The 21,601-nt window shown below is 37.6% G+C and overlaps 1 protein-coding gene across 6 annotated transcripts in view; it reads right to left on the bottom strand.

The window, feature by feature from the left end:
* The window catches only part of LOC311442731 (protein unc-13 homolog A-like), a 48,247-nt gene extending 28,447 nt beyond the window's left edge, over positions 1–19,800 (bottom strand). For 2 of the 6 annotated variants that reach the window (XR_014696813.1, XM_084532293.1), the window contains exons 1-6: positions 19,677–19,798; positions 18,289–18,318; positions 14,317–14,416; positions 10,501–10,618; positions 8,683–8,806; positions 443–578 (exon numbers count right to left, since the gene is read on the bottom strand). Coding sequence is in view for 5 of the 6 variants with exons in the window: in XM_084532293.1 (XP_084388419.1) it covers positions 443–578; positions 8,683–8,806; positions 10,501–10,618; positions 14,317–14,416; positions 18,289–18,318; positions 19,677–19,749 (581 nt within the window). In the remaining variant the exon portion in view is untranslated. Of the gene's footprint in view, positions 1–442; positions 579–8,682; positions 8,807–10,500; positions 10,619–14,316; positions 14,417–18,288; positions 18,319–19,605 lie in introns of all 6 variants that reach the window. The other 4 variants (XM_084532292.1, XM_084532295.1, XM_084532294.1 and 1 more) reach the window with 4 other exon arrangements.
* Positions 19,801–21,601: the final 1,801 nt, after the last annotated feature.

The raw sequence follows: 21,601 nt of genomic DNA on the forward strand, positions 1-21,601 counted from the left end.
ATTAGCTTTCATTTATCTGTATACAAACATACATAATTTGTTGCAACGGATTCTAAAACTTATTTATTGCTTTCAAATCATTAATTGATTCCTCTCTTATTTAATCTTATTTATTTATTTATTTTCAAATTCCTATATTTCTGATTTACTTCTAATGTCTACATTTTTTGTAGGCTAAAATCTAATTTTCTGACAATCAATGATTCATCAAGAGGGCACAAACATTGCCAATTTGTTTGTACAGTATTCTTCATATTTTTTCTTTCAATGGAATATAAAGATCATGTTCTGTCCCACCATGATGGTAGAAGTATGCGTCATGGCTTTATAGTTTTAAACAGCTTGCAGTCACATACTTGCTTAAAATAATCATATCACTGAATGTCACTTAAATGAAAATCAGTAAGTTATGATACATGTTTGATATGACAAATTAAAATACCTTAGTCTGTTTTCTTGCATGCTGAGACCACTTTCCATGGGTGACAGTCTATCATGTGTATCTTTCTGTGAATGAGTTTTCCCTTGGAGAAGCATCCCTCTGTAGTAGCGTCTGTAATCTAAATCTTCGTGCACATCTGAGGAGGGGAATTAAAAATAAAAAGATAGTAATTTTTGTCTATTTTGTAGAAGAAGCTTCTAAAAAGTAGTAAATATTTAATCCACAAATATTGTAAGTAACATGGAAATAATTCTGTTGATTCCAAAATATTATAATTAAATTATATGTTCTACATGAAAAGCAGAAGCGGAGTTCCAACATTACTTTGTGTTGATGAATGACTCGAAGAGCAAGGGCACGGGTCCCTAGAGGAATTGTACAAGCAAGGCAAAGAAAATACAGAATTTATAGCCATGGAGTAGGCCGGATGAGAAGCATTCTTGTGAAATATGCAAGGAGTAGTCTGTCCTTGAGAGAGAGATAAACAGGTGGATCTGAGGCCCGGGAAGATAAGGAAGTAGCTTATGTGCTGTAACTGCAAAAAATACTGTTCCTCCTACTTGCAACACTTTTAGGGTTAGCCAATAGGATAGTGACCAGTAGGCATAATTATCGCTGTGTGTATAAATATACGGATATCTGTGCAATAAAGTTGAAGCTTATATTACCACTCATATTGAGTTGATCATTTGCTTCCCCGTGCCGAAATCGGAGGGTCTTGCACCCACAACTTTGACTGTTGGAACTTTAAGAGGACCACGCAAGTCCCCTTTGTCACACGTACTTGGAAACGGATCATTTCACAATTGAAAAAATGTACTGGGAAGAAAGCAGATCTCAATTTTCCAGTTCAAGTCCCATTCTTAAAGGTCCATATATTTCTCATGTGTCCATGCACAGTGTTCCAGGATTACAATAATTTTTAGTAAAGGATCAGATTTTACCTAACAGCATTTTATATTTGCCTAAAACTAGCCTTATTTCAAGTTGTTATCTCTTTGGAAGGGTCTAGTAAATCCTATCTGCAATAAGATAGGCAAACTTACTTTCTGCATTTTATTCCATAAATCATACCAAGAGTTTTCATGAGAGGAAGATTCGTGATTTGGCCCTGAACCTGAGGAAATTTTAGAAAAAAATCTATGCATTTTTTTTTTTTTTAAGTTCTTGTTATGTATTCAGAACTACATTGATTTATTTCCTCTCACACTATTTACTCACAGTTTGGTTAGCTGCCAAAAAAAGTAATATTAGACATATAAGCTGAAGAAACACTACAGAAAACAGGATATTGTGGTTTTCCAACTTCAAAATTTGGAACACCACACCACCTAGACATGTGCAAAGCACTTGACACTGATCCCCATGCTATTGTTGTCTGTAAATTGGTGAGACATAGATCTGATGGATGGACCGTTCATTAGGTAAGGAATTGGCTGGATGGTCACACTCAAGAAAGCGTGGTCAATGGCTATGTCCAGCTGGAGATCACTAACAAGTGCTGTTCCTCAGGGTCAGTGTAGGGACTGGTGCTGTCTAACATCTTTGTCAGTGACATGGCCAATGAAATTGAGTAAAACTGAATGAAATTGAAAGAAATTTAAATTCAGCAAGCTTGTTGAAGATACCAAGCTCTGTGGTGCACTCAACACACTGGAGGGATAGGATGCCATCCAGAGGGATCTGGACAGGCTTGAGAGGTGGGATTGTGAGAACCTCGTGAGGTTCAATAGGGCCAGGTGCAAGCTCTGCACTGGGCCAGGGCAATCCCAAGCACAAGTACAGGTAAAATGAGAAAAATATATTTTTCATATGGTTTATACTTTTGACTGCAGAACAAAAGTTCTGTTTACTGAAGAGTCACCTAAAGAAGCCTTTTCCACTCATGTTTTATAACTGTTACAATAGTTATCTACTTGTCTTTGTCCAAAACAACAATAGAAACTTATGGTAGACAGTAAACACTTAATATTTTCTCTCTTTGAGTTACTGAAAAAACTATTCTTACATTTTATTTTTTTTTAAACTGGTCTTGTCCCCAGAATACCACAAAGTCTACTGTGGCCTAAGTTGTTCCTATCCTACAAGTACATTTTGGCCAGATCTATAACCTGCATACATTGGGTCTCAGAATCTAAGGATATAAACAGTACACACATATAAGTAATCTAAAAGAAAGGTATGATATGTATTTTTCAGCTGTGCAAAACTGCTAATGATTGAAACATTGTGATTCTGTGATTCATTAACCTCCTGTTAGAAATGATTTCTCTTAAGTCCCATGGTTAAGGCTTCTGTTTGTGAACATATGTTGAATGCTTCAGAGATTGAACCCCTGGGGGAAAACTCCCCCAGGAGTTTTAAGTTAAAATAATTTTAAGTTAAAATAATTTTAAGTTGAAATCAGTTAAAGGTTTAACTGATTTCAACAGGTTCTTGTTCATGCTTGCATTTCATAGGGGGAAAAAAAAAGGTACAAAACGCAACCACCTGGTCAAATGACAGCTTCTCAACTTAGCTGTGTTGTTGCTAGGCAAAGAAGTTCAGATGGACAAAGTAAGGTAATTAATTAATAAAACTTGTTTAAATGTTTATAAACAGTAATAAATACATCTTGAAGATCATCTAATTCCAGCACCCCTGCTATGGGCAGGAATACCTTCCTTTAGATCAGGTTGCACAAAGCCCCATCCAACCTGTATCCCTTATGTATACATACATGTATATCCAAATTTTATTACTGAGAATTTGATTATAGAATTTTAAATGAAATCCTCATTTTACTTAGTAGTCTTTTAATAGAGCTCAGTCTAGATGGCAGTGGTCTAATGATCACCTTACTGCTACCACAAGTAAGGTTAGCTCATACTTTTAGAAAAAAAAAAAAAAAAAGCATCCATGAACGAACTATGCATTCGTTCTATGCTTTATGCATATGCAAAGTATGCATTAAAGCACTTCTCCAACACTACATACAATGCTTCAAGTCCGCATGAAGCTACATGTATATTGTCAGAGGAGCATGCAGGCCTCTCATTTCCACTGAATGCATTACATTGTTCTGTAGATGACGTACCTGGCATTCTCAAATAGTCAACTAACAGGAAACACGAAGAGAAAATGCAGTCTTCAACTTTCAAATGGAATTTGGCCTAACAGAAGATTGTAGTGATTCTAACAGTCAAAGACAGATTCTCTGAAACTGAAAGTCATTCAACAGAATAAGCAATCAAATTGTAATGACTCAGTTAAACTCCACGTAGAAGAAAATACATGCCTTACTCAATACCTGAGACATAATGCTCTTAAACGCTTCCCTCTGCACACAGAACTACAGTATAACAGTGACCTCTACAGGATTTCGAGGGCACTAAGTGTCTAGAATTCCAAGGAATGTCTGTAAAATATTATTTCTCGCAAATTTATTTGTCAAGAGTACAGGGACTTAAAACCTGACACTCCTGCTAGGTAGCAGTCTGAAGTCAGTAACAACCTGAATTTTACAACTTGTAAACATGCAATTAGGGCAAGTTTCTTTAACAGACATCCACCAGGTTTCTATGTAGCAAAACTATGTTGAGAGACATTTTAACCATTTTACTGATTCAAAAAACATTCCAGAGAGAACGTGTGGTGCATAGAACGTGTCAATTGTACCAAGTTTTTTTCCATTTATAATGGCTGTTCTACTTTTACTGTACACATTGTTTTCTGTCCTCATCTTTATAAACCACAATTTCTTTGTACTGCTGTTCTGGTTTTGTACTTAAAGAGTCAGTCTTTTCAAGGTATGTTTACTTTCCATCATGCTTAAAGGAAATAAGCTGATCTCATAAGTGGGAATAATTTAGGACAAGGCACATATGAATAGCAAGGAAGCAGTTCCTACATACCAACCTCAGTTTTCAGACAACTGAAAATTATGTGTGGCTGCTGGAGGAAAAAAAAAAAAAAAAAAGAAGAAGAAAAAGAAGAAAATACAGAGTGTAAATAAGGCTTAAGTTAACTTTTAAAATGCCCTTTTCTTTACTAAAATAGTACTAGAGTTATATATATATATACACACACATATACACAACGCCTGTTGGTGACTCAGGAATCCAAAAGAGTTCATGGTTGTGCTGTGAAAAAATATACAATCTATCAGATGTATTCTATCAGATGGAGTATCTCTCCTATTAAGAAAGGCTGAGAGAGCTGGGGGTGTTAAGCCTGAAGAAGAGAAGTCTCTGGGGAGACCTCATTGCAGCATTTTGATACTTAAAGGGGACTTACTAAAAAAAGAGAGAGAGAGAGAGAGTGAGCAACTTTTGCTAAGTCAGATAAGACAGGACAAGAAGTTAATCTACACTAATGCATGCAGCATGGGTAACAAACAAGAGGAGCTGGAAGCCATCGTGAAGCAGGCAGGCTACGACTTGGTTGCCATCATGGAAACATAGTGGGACCACTCTCATGACTGGAGTGCTGCAATGTCTGGTTATAGGCTCTTCAGAAGGGACAGGCTTACAGGCAGCATGGAGGGGGTGGTGTTGTGGCTCTCTATATTAGAGAGAGTTTTGATGTTGTGGAACTTGAGGCTGGGAATGATAAGGTTGAGTCCCTATGGGTTAGGGTAAGCGGGAAGGCCAACAAGGCAAGCATTCTGGTGGGGGTCTGTTATAGACCGCTGAACCAGGATGAGGAGACAGATGAGTTCTACAAGCAGGTGACAGAAGTTGTGAAATCATCAGCGCTTGTTCTCATGGGGGACTTCAACTCCCCAGACATATCCTGGAAGCACAACATAGCCCAGAGAAAGCAGTCTAGGAGGTTTCTGGAGTGCGTGGAAGATAGCTTCCTGACGCAGCTGGTTAGTGAGCCTATGAGGGGAGGTGCCCCGCTAGACCTTCTGTTCAAAAACAGAGAAGGACTGGTGGGAGATGCGGTGGCTGGAAACTGTCTTGGGCAGAGTGACCATGAAATGGTAGAGTTCTCCATTCCTGGAGAAGTCAGGAAGGGGACCAGTAAAACCGCTGTATTGGACTTCCAGAGGGCTGACTTTGAACTGTTCAGGACACTGGTTGGCAGAGTCCCTTGGGAGGTGGTTCTGAAGGGCAGAGGAGTCCAGGAAGGCTGGGCACTCTTCAAGAAGGAAATCTTAATGGCACAGGAGTGTTCTGTCCCCATGTGCCCAAAGACGAACCGGCATGGAAGAAGACCGGCCTGGCTAAACAGAGAATTGTGGCTTGAGTTTAGGAGAAGAAAGAGGGTTTATAATCTTTGGAAAAGAGGACGGGTCACTCAGGAGGACTATAAGGATGTTGCAAGGCTGTGCAGGGACAAAATTAGAAAGGCCAAAGCTCATCTGGAGCTCAATCTGGCTACTGCCATTAAAGACAACAAAATGTTTTTACAAATACATCAACACAAAATAGAGGACTAAGGAGAATCTCCATCCTTTACTAGATGCAGGGGGAAACTTAGTTACAAATGATGAGGAAAAGACGGAGGTGCTTAATGCCTTCTTTGCCTCAGTCTTTAGCGGCAAGACCGGTTGTTCTCTGGATACCCAGTACCCTGAGCTGGTGCAAGGGGATGGGGAGCAGAATGTGGTCCTCACTATCCATGAGGAAATGGTCAGTGCCCTGCTATGGCACTTGGATGTACGCACGTCAATGGGGCCAGATGGGATCACCCAAGGGTGTTGCAGGAAGCACGGCCGAAAGCACAACAGACACTAGCATGCCCTATCTTATTGCCTGAATAGCCTAACTTTTATAGTGAACTTAACAGGGGTGGATAGTGTCTCACACAAGATTATTGGTCAAAAGCACTCAGACAAACAACTACAAGAAAACAACCCCACCTGCAAGAAAACAACCCCCTTGTGGTTAGCAGTCACGTAGACCTTGTCCTTGAAGCCAGATGTTGGTAACAATATTTTTCTAAATTCCTCAATTGGGTGATGTGGGAACACTGTCATGGGAACTTCTCATAGCTGCCCTGGTAGCTTGGTTTGCTCAGCTGCAGCAAGTCATGGGATTTTTGCTGTTTCAAAAAAATCCCTCAACATGAGGGTACTGAGAGAACTGGCAGAGGAGCTGGCTAAGCCGCTTTCCATCATTTATCAACAGTCCTGGCTTTCGGGGGAGGTCCCAGTCAACTGGCAGCTAGCAAATGTGACGTCCATCTACAAGAAGGGCCAGAGGACTGACCCAGGAAACTACAGGCCTGTCAGTTTGACCTCAGTGCCAGGGAAGCTCATGGAGCAGATTGTCTTGAGTGTCATCACGTGGCACTTACAGGGCAACCAGGTGATCAGGCACAGCCAGCATGGGTATATGAAAGGCAGGTCCTGCTTCATGAACCTGATCTCCTTCTATGACAAAGTGATGCGCTTGTTGGATGAGGGAAAGGCTGTGGATGTGGTCTAACTTGACCTCAGTAAGGCTTTTGACACTGTTTCCCACAACATTCTCCTCAAGAAACTGGCTGCTTGTGGCTTGGACTGGCGCACGCTTTGTTGGGTTAGAAACTGGCTGGATAGCCAGGCCCAAAGAGTTGTGGTGAATGGAGTCAAATCCAGTTGGAGACCAGTCACTAGTGGTGTCCCTCAGGGCTCGGTATTGGGGCCAGTCCTCTTTAATATCTTCATCGATGATCTGGATGAGGGGATTGAGTGCACCCTCAGTAAGTTTGCAGATGACACCAAGTTAGGTACGTGTGTCGATCTGCTTGAGGGTAGGAAGGCTCTGCAGGAGGATCTGAATAGGCTGCACCGATGGGCTGAGGTCGACTGCATGAAGTTCAACAAGGCCAAGTGCCGGGTCCTCCACCTGGGTCACAACAACCCCAAGCAGAGCTACAGGCTGGGAGATGAGTGGTTGGAAAGCTGCCTGGCAGAGAAGGACCTGGGAGTATTGGTTGATAGTCAGCTGAATATGAGCCAGCAGTGTGCTCAGGTGGCCAAGAAGGCCAACAACATCTTGGCTTGTATAAGAAGCAGTGTGGTCAGCAGGGCTAGGGAAGTGATTGTCCCCCTGTACTTGGCTCTGGTGAGGCTGCACCTCAAGTACTGTGTTCAGTTTTGGGCCCGTCGCTACAAGAAGGACACAGAGGTGCTTGAGAGAGTCCAGAGAAGGGCAACGAAGCTGGTGAGGGATCTGGAGAACAAGTCCTACGAGGAGAGTCTGAGGGAGCTGGAATTGTTCAGCCTGGAGAAAAGGAGGCTCAGGGGTGACCTTATTGCTCTCTACAGGTACCTTAAAGGAAGCTGTAGTGAGGTGGGGGTTGGTCTATTCTCCTATGTGCCTGGTGACAGGATGAGGGGGAATGGACTAAAGTTGCATCAGGGGAGTTTTAGGTTGGGTATTAGGAAGAACTTCTTTACCGAAAGGGCTGTTAGGCATTGGAATGGGCTGCCCAGGGAAGTGGCTGAGTCACCATCCCTGGAGGTCTTTAAAAGATGTTTAGATGCTGAACTGAGTGATATGATTTAGTGGAGGACTTGTTAGTGTTAGGTAAGAGGTTGGACTCAATCATCTTGAGGTCTCTTCCAACCTAGAAATTCTGTGATTCTCTGAATGGTTTTAAACTAAAAGATGGGAGAATTACATTAAACGTTAGGAAGAAATTATTCACTCAGGGGGTGGTGAGACACTGGAACAGATTGACCAGAAAAGCTGTAGATGTCCCATCCCTGGAGGTATTAAGACCACGCTGAACAAGGCCCTAGGAAACCTGATCTAGTGGATGTCATCCCTGCCCACGGCAGGGGGGTTGGAACTAGACGATCTTTATGGTCCTTTCCAACCCAAGCCTTTTTATGATTCTGTTAGCATGAGTTTAGTCAAACATCCAAGATAACATGTTTACTCTAATCAGCATTACCTGTATCGGTGTATTCAGTTTTAGACCATGTAATTCAAAAATATGAAGTATTTATTATCTAGTAATCTGAGCTTTAAGGAAACATATTTCTTTCTGTAACTCTATAATCTATATATGAATAAACATTAAACAGTGAAATGATTTGTGTGGCTTCTCATGGGAACTAGCTCTGATTCTCTCATTATTTACAAATGTTTCAGTGATTAATAACTAAAAGTCTATAGAAAAATTACCATTTGACATTCTTTCAGGAACTTAAAGTAGAACAGAATGGTTGGAGAGCTGCTATTGAAAGAAACTTCTTACTGCGTTAATATCTTGATTACGATATTTATAGATGTTTCCCCACACCCCCATCTTTAACTCACCAAATGGTAATGCGAAGTAGACATCCAGTAAGATCTCATGTGAAGTTGGTGTTCTTGTGCCTTGAATCTCACCTCCATTTTTTATTATTTCAGAATGCAATGTCCACCAGGCACCTGGACCTTCCTGGAAAAATATTCTGTAAGATCCTAGCATAGGATTTATAGCATTATCCACTTTTTCCCAAATCAAGTTTCTCTTAATTCAATGGGAGTCTGTAACACCAAAAATTTTCAAATCCGTTCCAGACAGCATAGACAAATCCATATTAGGATGATCAGATAATTATGATGCAAGAAATATAAATATTGTAAGCTACCCTTATGAACGGAGACCTTTAGTTCTCCTTTGAACTGGTACAAGCACATTCTAGCAAGGCTTAATGATCAGTAAGTAACATGCTAATAACCAAACCAAAAAAAAAGCGGAGCTGAAGCAACTCTCCCTTGTGTTATTATAGCCCAGAACTGCAGAGTTGAGATGAAGAGGATACATAACTAAAAGTTCATCATCAGTAACCTGATTATAAATGGAGGCTCAGAGAGTCTGAAGAAATTAAGACTTAGACAACCTTGTTTAAAGTTTCTACATTAACTGCTAAGCCACAACCACCACATCAGCAAGTCATAACTCAACAGCTAGGATAGCAGAAAAAAACAACTGAACTTGGGGCCTCAGTGGATCTTGGCAGCTGTGAAACAGACCAACTTTTAATTTGAACAGGAGTTACTTGCTCTATACCCATCCTCTCAAGAATCAAAATGTCATTTCAATGTATATATAAATTAGTCCCTACAAAGAAATGGCTATGGAGACTGAAGGGATATGCTATAAGGAAGACATTTTCTGATTTTCTCTCCATTTACTCTATTATCCAATTTACTTCATCAACTGCATTAAAAAAAAAAATAATAAAAATAAAGAGGGGCAGATAGATTACAAGGCAAATATTTTTATTTGCAAAGAAAAGGTGAAGTGGAACTCTCAAATGATAGACTAAATCAATCTTCCTAAATTCATAGGCTTTCAATTTTATTTTATAGACCCCATGAACTATGTGGATGAAAACAGATGGGTATGAGAATTGTTGAGTATTAGAATAAGGCATCTCTTCTAACTTTTTCACACTTCAGACTGTTTCACAGTTCTTGCAAATTGCTTCAATATTTCTGCACTCCTGAAAATCCCTTTTCTTAATTTTCTATCCTGAGAGCAAGCACACTTACTCTGGTGGCAACTGTGACAATGTTGGATATTTAATAACTCTTTGGATCTACCTGTTTTCTCCACTCATCCTTCTGTGTTCTCATTGTAGTATTTCTTTCCTCATTACCATGGAGGAAATTTGTGTAAATTTGTGTTTTTCTGTCTCAGGGGAATTGGCTGCTGTGTCAAAGACAAAAACATTCTCCCCTCCCCCCGCCTTCCCCCCCCGAAGTTTAATAGAGATAGAGATTTACCCAAGGTCACACTATAAAGAGCCAAGGCCAAGAACCACAAATTGAAATTCCCTGGCTCAAAACCCGTAAACTGAACCATCTCTGCCTCTCTAATAGGTAGAGTACAAATGAACTCTAAACTACTTACTGAATTATACTTGACTCAGTGTGTGAGCCAGTTCTCCAGGGTGTACACGGCTAATTGACATCAGCTGTCACTGAGTCACATGTGCACTATGCCTCAGTATTACACACTGAAGCAACTGAGATTATAAATTTACATCGATTATAAGTGTCATTACACTAGTCTAGGAGACTAAAAATGAGAAATTCATTAAGTTTTACTAATTTGCTTTATATTTCCACAGAAGGTCAACTTACATCTGTTGCATGCTCCACAGCTGCAAGGGGAATCCATAAAATTCCTAAAATGCTATCCCAGAGCAAGCCTTTCTTCCACAGCTCTATAGTGAAGCCCTTTTCATCAGCGCTGATTTCACTAAAAACAATTAATACACAAATCATTAAACTGAAAATACAGGTTCTTCTACTCCGTCATAACACCGATTTAGTGATTTACAGTATATACAGAGGGGTTTTATTTTCAGTATACTCATAAAATGCAAAATAGAGTCATGATGTCGACATTAGGCTGGACATTGTTCAAAACTGCTTTTTACAAACTGATGAGAACAATTCTGCTGGAAATATGTGGCACAATTGCCAGTCATCAGTAGCCTTATTCTGCTACATGATTCAGAACTACTGGATATAACTCAAAAAGAATACAGGACCAGGAAGTGCATTTAGCTCAGGTCTTTTGAGCAGGCTCTGTATATGAGTTTTCCAGTAACCTCCACAGGACACTAGTTTCCCCAAGACAGCCCTACAGAATCTGCATTCTCAAGATCCACCAAAACTAACATAATCGTGGGAGTAAAATAAAATAGCTGATCTTTGGTAGGTGAGTTCTCCAGTGAAAGTAGGATTCACAATCATTTTTAACATAAAACTCATAGGAATATTTTTAATGAAATCAAGGTTTGACAATGTTGGCTATGATGTTGCACACACTGTCAATCCATATGGACCATCAGCTTCAGCTAAGAGTAACTTACAATTGTATGGGAAAAAATTACGTCTTCCCTCATAACAGCAAACAAAACCAAAAAAAAAAAACAGAGAAGGAACAGAAACGATCTCCTACAGTGAAGTATGTCAGTTCCTAATATCTTGTTTTCATGGTAAAGAAGACAAGCATAAAAGATGTTTGGAGCTTATTCCCATCATCAGAATTGAGAAGTTGCACTGCAGAACAGTGCAATGTGTAACAGATACAATGGGAAAACTGCTCTCAACCTCAAGAGTTGCTGCTCCTAGCTCTATTTTGATTCTATTTATAAAATGCACGCACTTTATTACTAGCTGGTTTTGAATTTGAACCAAAAAAAAAAAAAAAAAAAAATCATATCATAACCTTATTTTGCAGGATTTTAAAGCTAAATTTTAGCAGGATATATGACTCACCCATAACATTGAACTAAAATTGTGATAAGTGTAAATAATTTCTTCATAGTATCTGTCATTTCTATATATTTTAATATAAACAATTACATAGCAGTTCTGTAAATATGAATAAAGTATGCATTATTGTCTGCTGCTGTGACTGATGGTATGTAGTCTCTGAATTAAATTTAAGTAGTAAAAGTAATCTGATTTGTGTGGTGAATTACTATATATTCATAGGTATCAGGAAAATGGCAAATGAAATCTGAGAAGAGCAAAGGGTGCCAGTCTTGAGACAAGTACTAAACTCACCATGTCATGCTATTGTCAAGAATGCAGTGTTGGATGCTTCAATGTCTAATTTTCCACTGTACTCGTGGAGTTAAATAGGGGGAGAGAATTTTTGTTCATCTTGACTCTTTACAAATATATTAAGGAAAGAGTGAAACCTGAATATTAAATTTTTTTGGTTTGTTTTGTATGAAATTAGTTAGCAGTGCAATGGAATAGGTTTGTCCTCATCCCTCACCCCATCCCCAAGTGTACTATAACAAGCAGAAAGGGAGTGTCCTTAAAAAATAGACAACATCATGACTTTATAGTACAAATTCTATATAAGTATTTTATAGTACCTTCTAAACGTCTGTCAGGTTGTAAGTTTAAGCAGTAGATAGAGCTACAGCAGTCATGTAATTTATTTCCTTCAACTTCTAGTTAGATTTAGTTATTTCAGTGCATGCTGGAAAATTGGTTTATGGTTATATTAGCAATAAACTGCAAACATAAAAATAATCCTAGTAAATTGCTCATTCTCATTGATGTCATGGAACACTCATTTATGTACATTATGAATAAAAGCAAAGCAAATATAAAACAAACACAGTTTTAACACATTTTTCAGGAGAATTTAAAGGACATGTTACACTTCCATTTTAACTTATTTTTAAGTGCCTCCTTCTCTAAAGGTGATGGATAGGGTAATTGCTGAAATTTACCTGTTGATCTTCCTGATACACTATTACCTTGCCATTCAATGTTCTCCCACTGTTTTATAAAACTTTTTATGTCCAGATTAAAGTGCCAAAAAATCATCTTGACACAACTTTAGTGTATGTTAGAAAATGACAATCTTTTTTCAACAAGCTACAGTTGCAGCATAACTTTATAGAGGCTATATTGATATTAATATTGACGTTAATATTGATATTGATTTTAATTAATTAATATTTTTATATATTTTTTCTCATTATTTCCAAAGACAGATAAGCTACTCCAGTTTGGATAATTTAAGATGTAGCTCTGAACAGTCTGCTAGAAAAACCTGATGACTGAGAAGCAGAGGAGGAATTAGCCCCAGAATAAGATTATTTTTACATGGTTGGAAACCAGCCTTTTTGAATACCTCTTTGATATTCCATTACTCTAGCCATAAAATGTCATGCAAAGAAGGTGTAAACATTGGCTTAATGTAAATAAAAACTGGTCCATCTCAGTCTTCAATTAAAGCAAGATGATATTCTGTAAGAGTTCTCAGTTGCACAACAGTAAGAAGTCAGTTGCATGATATCAGGAAAAAGCTCCAAATTTAATAACTTCAGGATAAAATTCAGATGAAGCTAAGGACATCAAGAGAGACTAAAAGCACTATGAAATACCATTGATTTACATGAAATATCTGTGAAGCAGAAGAAAAAAGGATGGAGATTTTAGCAATACCACCCTTAATATAGAATAAAATTGAATTGTATTGGGTTATTCCAAATAATGTTACATGTAGAGCCTGTCAAAAGATACTTATAGTTTTTAATAATCAGTAAATAAAGTAAAAATGTTCAAAATATTCTTTGACAAAACACAAAAACAATTGGATAAAATATGTGAGAACAACTTTAAAGAAAAAGTCAAATAGTGTTTAAATTTGTAAAAATATTTCAACCAACTCTACCCTATCAGTTTCCACAAAGAGTATGTGGTGACAAAGATTTATGCAGGGAGAAAGGAGGAAATCAAAAGTATGGGAGAATGGACAGAAAAATAGTAGATGCTACATATTTATTGTTCTTAAATACTGAGATAGTGGGGTAGCCTCATTAACTGCTTTGAAATTTTCACTTAAAAGTAGGTTTCATCAGAATGTCAGTCAACGTGTACATGCTTGGACCTTCTTGGGCAGTGATGTTCTAGAGGCTATACAACGTTTTGGAAAAAAAGAAAACAAAAATGAATAACAAGATGGAGACGAGTTAAGAAAAAGATATGCAGACAGAAATGAAAAATGATACAGGTCAGTAAAGAAACTATCTAGATATGCTGTTAAATAAATTAAAGGGAAAGAACATATGAATTGGAGAAGGAGATTTGAGAAAAACAGAAATCAAGTTACATGAGAAACAATTTAAGATGTCTTTCCTCTTATTCCTGTGTTCCTAAAATATCACACAGAATTAAAGAACCTAGAGACAAATATTTTCTTTCCCTTGTTGGCTGCTGACCTTGATCTGTGATGTGGCTGAATAACTTTGCTCTCTGTTTCTTAGAACTTGCCTGGCACCTTCTCTGAGCTGGGTAATTTTTCCCTTTGCTTTTGCTGATTGTACGTTGTCTCAGATATTATCAATTGTTCTAAACTATCCTATCCAAATACAGCAAAGAATCAACACAGACAAATGATATGAATCTGCTGTTACTTACAACATGAAGTCCTGTTCCCAGGAAGGTTCACTTCCTCTTCTGTCTATTGTAGTGCTTTTCAAATTATGGACTTTCAAAACAACATAGGTATTGAATGCATCTGAAAAAGTAGTAACAAGAACATTTAGTTACAGTCCTGTTTATTTATTTTTCTTCTAGAAGACATTCATCTCCAAGGTTATAGAGGTTTAACTCTTACCCCATCAAACACATTCAAAGATGTCTCTCAAATATGTGAATTTGAACAAGGAAATCCGTATTAATTATGAGATTATAACAGGAAAATCCCTGTACATTACAGGTAGGAGAGACCATAATCCTACATGTGAACAAGTATTTTAGGGGATCAGCTTCCAGATATGGCTTCTCTGATTATTTATCCATTTCTCTGTTAGATTTTACATGAAACCAGCATGCATACCCTCTCTGCAAATTTTCTTTGGCTTTCAAGTGATATGATAATGGGGAATAACTATTTAACTTATGTGCAATGAATGTGAGACCACAAACTTGTAGTAATGCAATTCCATCACATCTTTTGAGTGTGAATCTAGTTTTGTCTGTAGTTGCAACTGCAAACTGGTCTTCAAGTGTTGTCCCCAACTAAACTCACCCTTGTAAAAATTATTGCAAATGCACTGAATTAATATTCTTATAATAGGACCTAAACAGCAGAAAGAATAGAACTGAAAATTTTTCAAACTACTTGAAAATATCACTGAAAAAAGCATGAGAATTACTCTGCCTTTTAGGGCCCATTTTAGTTTAACCCCAATAGGCAGCTAGGCACAACATAGCTGCTCTCATCCACAACAGTGTGATGCGGAGGAAAAGCAGAAAGGTAAGTGACAAAACTCGTTGACTTGAGATAAAGACAGCTACAGGTCAAGCAAAAGCTTTGCAAACAAGCAAAGCAAAACAAGAAATTTGTTCACTACTTCCTATCTGTATGCTGATGTTCAGTCACTTCTAGGTAAGCAAGACTCATGGATAACAGTTCTTGGGAAGACAAATGCTGTAACTCCGAGTGTCCAGTCCCTTTCTCCTTCTTTACCCCGACCTTTATTGCTGAGCTGGATACACATGTACATTACAGAACATCACTTCGGTCAGTTTGGGTCAGCTGTGTTGGTTGTGTCCCTCTCCACTTCTTGTGCACCTCCAGCCTCTTTGCTGTCAGGGCAGCAGAAGAAGCAGAAAAGTCCAAGTCTGTGTAAGCACTGTTCTGCAATGACTGAAATATATCTGTGTTATCACCACTATTCCCATCAAAAATCTAAGAATCAGACAAGCCTCTGCAAAGAAAATTAACTCTATCCCAGCCAAAATCATGACAGGGCCTTACACAGGAATTTCGTGCAGCAAAGGGTGTATAATGTTGTCTTGACATGGACATCCAGAAAAACTTTTCAGCCTGTATTAACATCTGGCATTCTACGTAAGGATCAACACCAGCATTTTTTTTTTTGTTGTTTGTTTTTTGTTTTGGAACTATTGTCAGAGATGTGCCCAAGAAACAAACCATGTTTGAGCTGTCTATATTAACGCAGATTAATCAACCAATCTAGAGGGGAAGCTGTTTGTCTACAACAGTCACTTGAATATATGGTATCAAATTACACAGCAACTACCAAAAAGCATGAAAATGAAGTTACCTCTGTACATCCTCTCTGTACACCTCATCAACCAGGAAAGATGATATTGTTTGACAAAAGGATGTTATGTAACAAGAATGTTTTTTTTTTAAATAAAAACAGTGACCAATGTTATTTTCTATAAGACACCAATCTCCTCAAATACATCTTTGTTCTTACTTAGAACAAAATATTGATAAAGTCAACATAGATTTAGAAGTCTGTTAGCTTATTTTTGAAAAATCGTGTTAATGTGTGATTCACAGTGTCCTAGTAATCTTCCTGTTTACTTGAGTCAAAAGGTGAAATTTTGTGTTTTATAGTTAGAAAATAAAGTCATTTCTGGTTTGGAGACTTGCAGCTTAAGTTGTGAGAAATTTTCAGAACAGATTTCCGTTATAATCACTTGTCTGAAAAATATCAACCTAAGGGGTTTAATTGCAACCATTTGGAGCACCTGCATCTATTTCTAAATGTAAATCAAAAACACAACAACCTCCCCCAAAGTTAAAACTTACTGCTTTAAAGGAAAACAAATGATAAGATAGAATAATTAATTAAATTACTAGTGAAAGCAGTAGTAAATCCTGATTACTTTCCGTCTTTCCCCAGGTCCATTTCTAGAATAAGAACTAAATAATTTTCAGTCTGTCTGCATTATCATTGTTTTCTCTTGCCTGGAGCTTTGTAATCTGCCTTTCAAAACTGCTGTTTCACCAGGAGCTCCTTGGCCTTTTTAGCTTTTCCCTGTATCTAGATGTTACCCTCCAGCACTTTACTATTAATTAACCTTCTTCTTCAGATTTTTTGAGTTATATCAAGTAACAAAATGTAAAAACTATCTTCCAAACAAGCAGATATATGTGAAAGCTATCTTCCAAACAAATGGATGTGTAACTTCCTGAAAGAGTAATTGTCAAAAGTGAATGTTACTCAGCTACTCTGGTAGTGGAAAGGAGATGTAGATTTTGTAAAAGAAAAAAAAAAAAGTTCTGTTTCCACAAAGCCATTACTGCAACTCCCAATTCTTTGCCTGTCAAAAGACAGGCAAAAGGGTGTCTAGTGCAATGCTGTGAAGGAAAAGGAAGAGCAGGTTGTACCTTTGCTCATATTTTTAGCTTTCAATGCAAAACAGAGCACAGCAGCTTTATGGCAGTTTACACAGAGGAGCAAATCAGGAGAATCTTAAGAGTTTTGAGAAACATGGGGCTATGTCAACACTATACTCAGTCACCATCTGTATAAATCTCTACCCCCAAAAAAAGACCAATTATCAGAGAATACAGCATTCACACTATTTAACAAGTCTTCTACAGAATAAGGTAAAAGTTACTTAACTTGTACCAAACAATTCAGTTTGACAATCATCTTTTGTAGATTGTCACCTCTGAGCATAAATAAAATAAAAGATCTGCTGAACACGACAGAACAGTTTGATTATGTGAGGATTTAATGAAGTTTCTTCTGTCTGTACTTGATACACATACTTCAGAGCTTACTGTGAAGAACAGCTACTTCCAAGTTGAAAAATCAGGTTCCCAGAAAGCAGCTTAACCTGTGCTACTTCAGGTTATTTTTCTTTGATCCAGTTAACTTTGAACAACTTGCAGGCATCACTTAAACATATTAACCAGACAACTACTGGCAAATTGTTGCACTGATTAGGTTCTATTTCTCAGGAGAGGCTGGTATAATGATTTATGAAGATCTTGAAGAATCTAAAAAAAAAAATCTCGTTTACCTATATGTGAGAAATCTCTGGCTAAGTTTATATATATATATATATATATATATATATTTTTTTTTTTTTTTTTTTTTTTTTTTCCTATTCCTTGCCTAAATCTTGGTCCTAGAGGCAGATTTATAGCATCCCGTGCAGCTTGATATTGCTCATGTTTATGGACTAGGGCCTATACTTGACCTATGTAACTTGCTATTCAGTTAGGTATGTCCTCCCACCTTCTTTTTCCTCACCGGGAAAATTCAGACACTCCTCCACCTAGTGAAGCTAAAACACTGCACTCTTTGTAATAAAAGTTTCTCTTGACCCATGAGATATTTAGGTCAAGTTATGTAAAATTGCTTTTTATTGGAAATATCTTTAACACTTGTTTGAGAGACAATAACAATTAGCAACTGAAAATAATAGACTAAGAGTCTAATCTGTTTTGTTAATTTGATCTTTAGAACACTTCCTCATTTGTTTGCTGAGGAACTCTTGATGACATGTATATTAGTCATCCCAGGTTTAAATGATTTGTTTAAGGTACCTGTACACACACATGAATTTTCAAGGAAAATAAAGTAAATCAGAAATTAAAAGGGAAATCAGACTTACCAGCTGCTTTATCCAGCCTTCCTTTTTTCACTATAGAAAAAGGAAATAATTGTATTCATATCATACATTTACAATATTTATCAAAAATTTATTAAAAATCTAAGGGATTTCAGTGGTTTAAAAAAAATCGTAAGCAAAAATGAAAGCATCACTTACAAATATAAAGACCATTGTGATAATATCATTTCTTTCAATAAATTGGGAAAAATGTAGAAAGTTTTTACAGCTTACAGAAACTTAGTAAAAACTGGATACAATACAAATAGCAGAACAGAAACAAGGCAACTAGGGAGGATCACATACTAGCCATCACTTCATAATGCTAGTTCAAAATTCTTCTCAACAGAAATCACAGAAGGCTCAGACTTCACATAATCTAATGTCTAGCATCCTATGTATATATATTTTTAAATATATATATTGTATTTACTCTACCTATTAGAAAAGACATGCTGTAGTAAATACCTTACCAAGTTAACATTTCAAATCCTGACTTTTTACAGGTTTTAAATTCCACTCTGTGGTGTGACTTCCATTGTGGAAGAATACCCTGGAGCCAATAGGATTGTGATTCATATAGATTTTCCTAAGTATGATAACCTGGTCATTATTTTAGATGGCATATAACTATTAAACATCATTAAATTTAAACTTCTAAACAAGATAATCTTTAACTTTTCCTGGCATATCACTGCATATAAGACAGTTCAGTTCAATTTGAATGAAACAATGCAGCCCAACAAAAATTAAGACTGCTCTAAGAGTATATTTATGCAAATTATGTATATCACTGCTATACTTATAACCTAGGAAATGCCAATAAATAAGAAAAACAGCAAGTCCATAGCTTTACATGGCAAAGGTTCCTATAGCTTACCATTGTTTTCTGACTCCCTCCCCACTTGCCTGTCGTCTACCCTCCTTTTCTTTATTCTTGCTTTCACTTGTCCCTAAACATTCCTCAGTATTCTGTGGAGTTGCAATACATTTGGATAATGTCTATCTGACAACTTGAGTAATTCCACTGTGTTTTATGTTATGAGAAATCTTTAGTTTTCAAGGCAAACAGGGAGAGACCATCAAACTGTTGCTGAACAACAGGCAGACTGTGGCTCCAAATACTGCCACAGTTCAACTGCACTGCAAGAGTGCAGAATTTATACTCTGTTCGTACTAGACTTCCATTGAAAGAAGCAGTACAAGAAATACTCCCACTCACTTAAATCACCAATACATATTTGCAGTCTACGAAAGTGCTTCTAATAGTCACCTACTAAATGTCACATTATTAAAGCAGCCTGTATAAGAAAAGCCTACCTTTTATAGAGAGAAGTTCCATTCCAGTCGAAAAATGATTTTAAAGGAAAAATTATTTATTTTTTACTTACAAAGGGAAAAGAGAAAGTTTGGCTTGGTGGAGATTAAATCACTCTCTACTTCTTGTTTTTTCATTGCAGGCATGTGTTTCACTTTTCCTATGTGCTCCTCCCATGTTTTACATGGAGCAAAGCCAGCCAATTAAAGGACCAATTATAAAGAAAGACCAATGACAAATTCTTTCTGCTTCAATAAACACCCAGAGATGGAAAAAGAAAGGAGAAATATTCCAATTGTTTCCTTACCCTCATTTCCTCAACTTCTATCTGCAGTATGCAGCTGTCTCTAGTCTAAACAACATTCCTGAATGCCATCTTCATCTGGCAAGAACAACCACTGCAGCTATTTTACTAGCAACATACTTTGTTATTTCTTAACCTTTCATTTTAATATTTTCAAAACACTAGAAGTGTACAAAAGGTTTGATCTTTTACACATGGGTTCCCACAGTCAGAACTTTTATTTTACTGTATTAGCTATAGCTAAGTGTAAGAAGGCTTAACTTTCTAAAATAAATACCAATATTACAGACCAAAACAAGTTGCATTTTAATATACTACATGAACTTCTAACTTTGTTGGTCAACTTTTCACATTTTTCACATGATCTTGCACCTGGAGCACAACAACCCCAAGCAGAGCTACAGGCTGGGAGATGAGTGGTTGGAAAGCTGCCTGGCAGAGAAGGACCTGGGAGTATTGGTTGATAGTCAGCTGAATGTGAGCCAGCAGTGTGCTCAGGTGGCCAAGAAGGCCAACAGCATCTTGGCTTGTATAAGAAGCAGTGTGGTCAGCAGGGCTAGGGAAGTGATTGTCCCCCTGTACTTGGCTCTGGTGAGGCTGCACCTCAAGTACTGTGTTCAGTTTTGGGCCCGTCGCTACAAGAAGGACACAGAGGTGCTTGAGAGAGTCCAGAGAAGGGCAACGAAGCTGGTGAGGGATCTGGAGAACAAGTCTTACGAGGAGAGTCTGAGGGAGCTGGAATTGTTCAGCCTGGAGAAAAGGAGGCTCAGGGGTGACCTTATTGCTCTCTACAGGTACCTTAAAGGAAGCTGTAGTGAGGTGGGGGTTGGTCTATTCTCCTATGTGCCTGGTGACAGGATGAGGGGGAATGGACTAAAGTTGCATCAGGGGAGTTTTAGGTTGGGTATTAGGAAGAACTTCTTTACCGAAAGGGCTGTTAGGCATTGGAATGGGCTGCCCAGGGAAGTGGCTGAGTCACCATCCCTGGAGGTCTTTATAAAGACGTTTAGATATTGAACTGAGTGATATGATTTAGTGGAGGACTTGTTAGTGTTAGGTCAGAGGTTGGACTAGATGATCTTGGAGGTCTCTCAAGATACCACCCTAGATGATTCTGTGATACTCTTGCAATGTTAAAGTATTTTGCAACTATACTTAAAACACTGAAATCATTGTGTCACAAAGAACTGTGACATTTATGACTACTTGTTCAGATTAGTTTTTTTTTTGTTTTTTTTTTTTTTGTGTGTGTGTGTATAAGTATATATTTCCCACAGACAAGTAACATCTTAAACTTTTCGGTCTCCATCATATTAAAATTTAGCTTTTGATCTTAGGTCTTAAATTAAAGAGGAGGAGTGTCCTCAGAACTGAGGAGGGGGGCATAGACCTTTTGAGTTCAGTTTCTGTTGAGATGTTGTCTGAATTTCAGTGAAAGGTGAGAATAGTTCAAAAAGAGGTTAATGCTGAGAACGTTTAATATGGAAAAGAGAAAAAAGCAGGTTGGGGGCGGGGGTGAGAGGTAGAATTTATTAGTATTTTTAAAGATCTGATGGGAGGTGTAAACCAGACTGACTCTTCTTTTTATTGCCTAGTAACAGGACAAGAGACCATAGCCACAAGTTGAAATTCGATATATCATATAAATATTAAAAAATAAATAAAAATCATGAGAGCAGTTTAACACTGAAATA

This window comes from Aythya ferina (assembly GCF_964211825.1).
Source record: "Aythya ferina genome assembly, chromosome: 11".
Taxonomy (NCBI): Eukaryota; Metazoa; Chordata; class Aves; order Anseriformes; family Anatidae; genus Aythya; species Aythya ferina.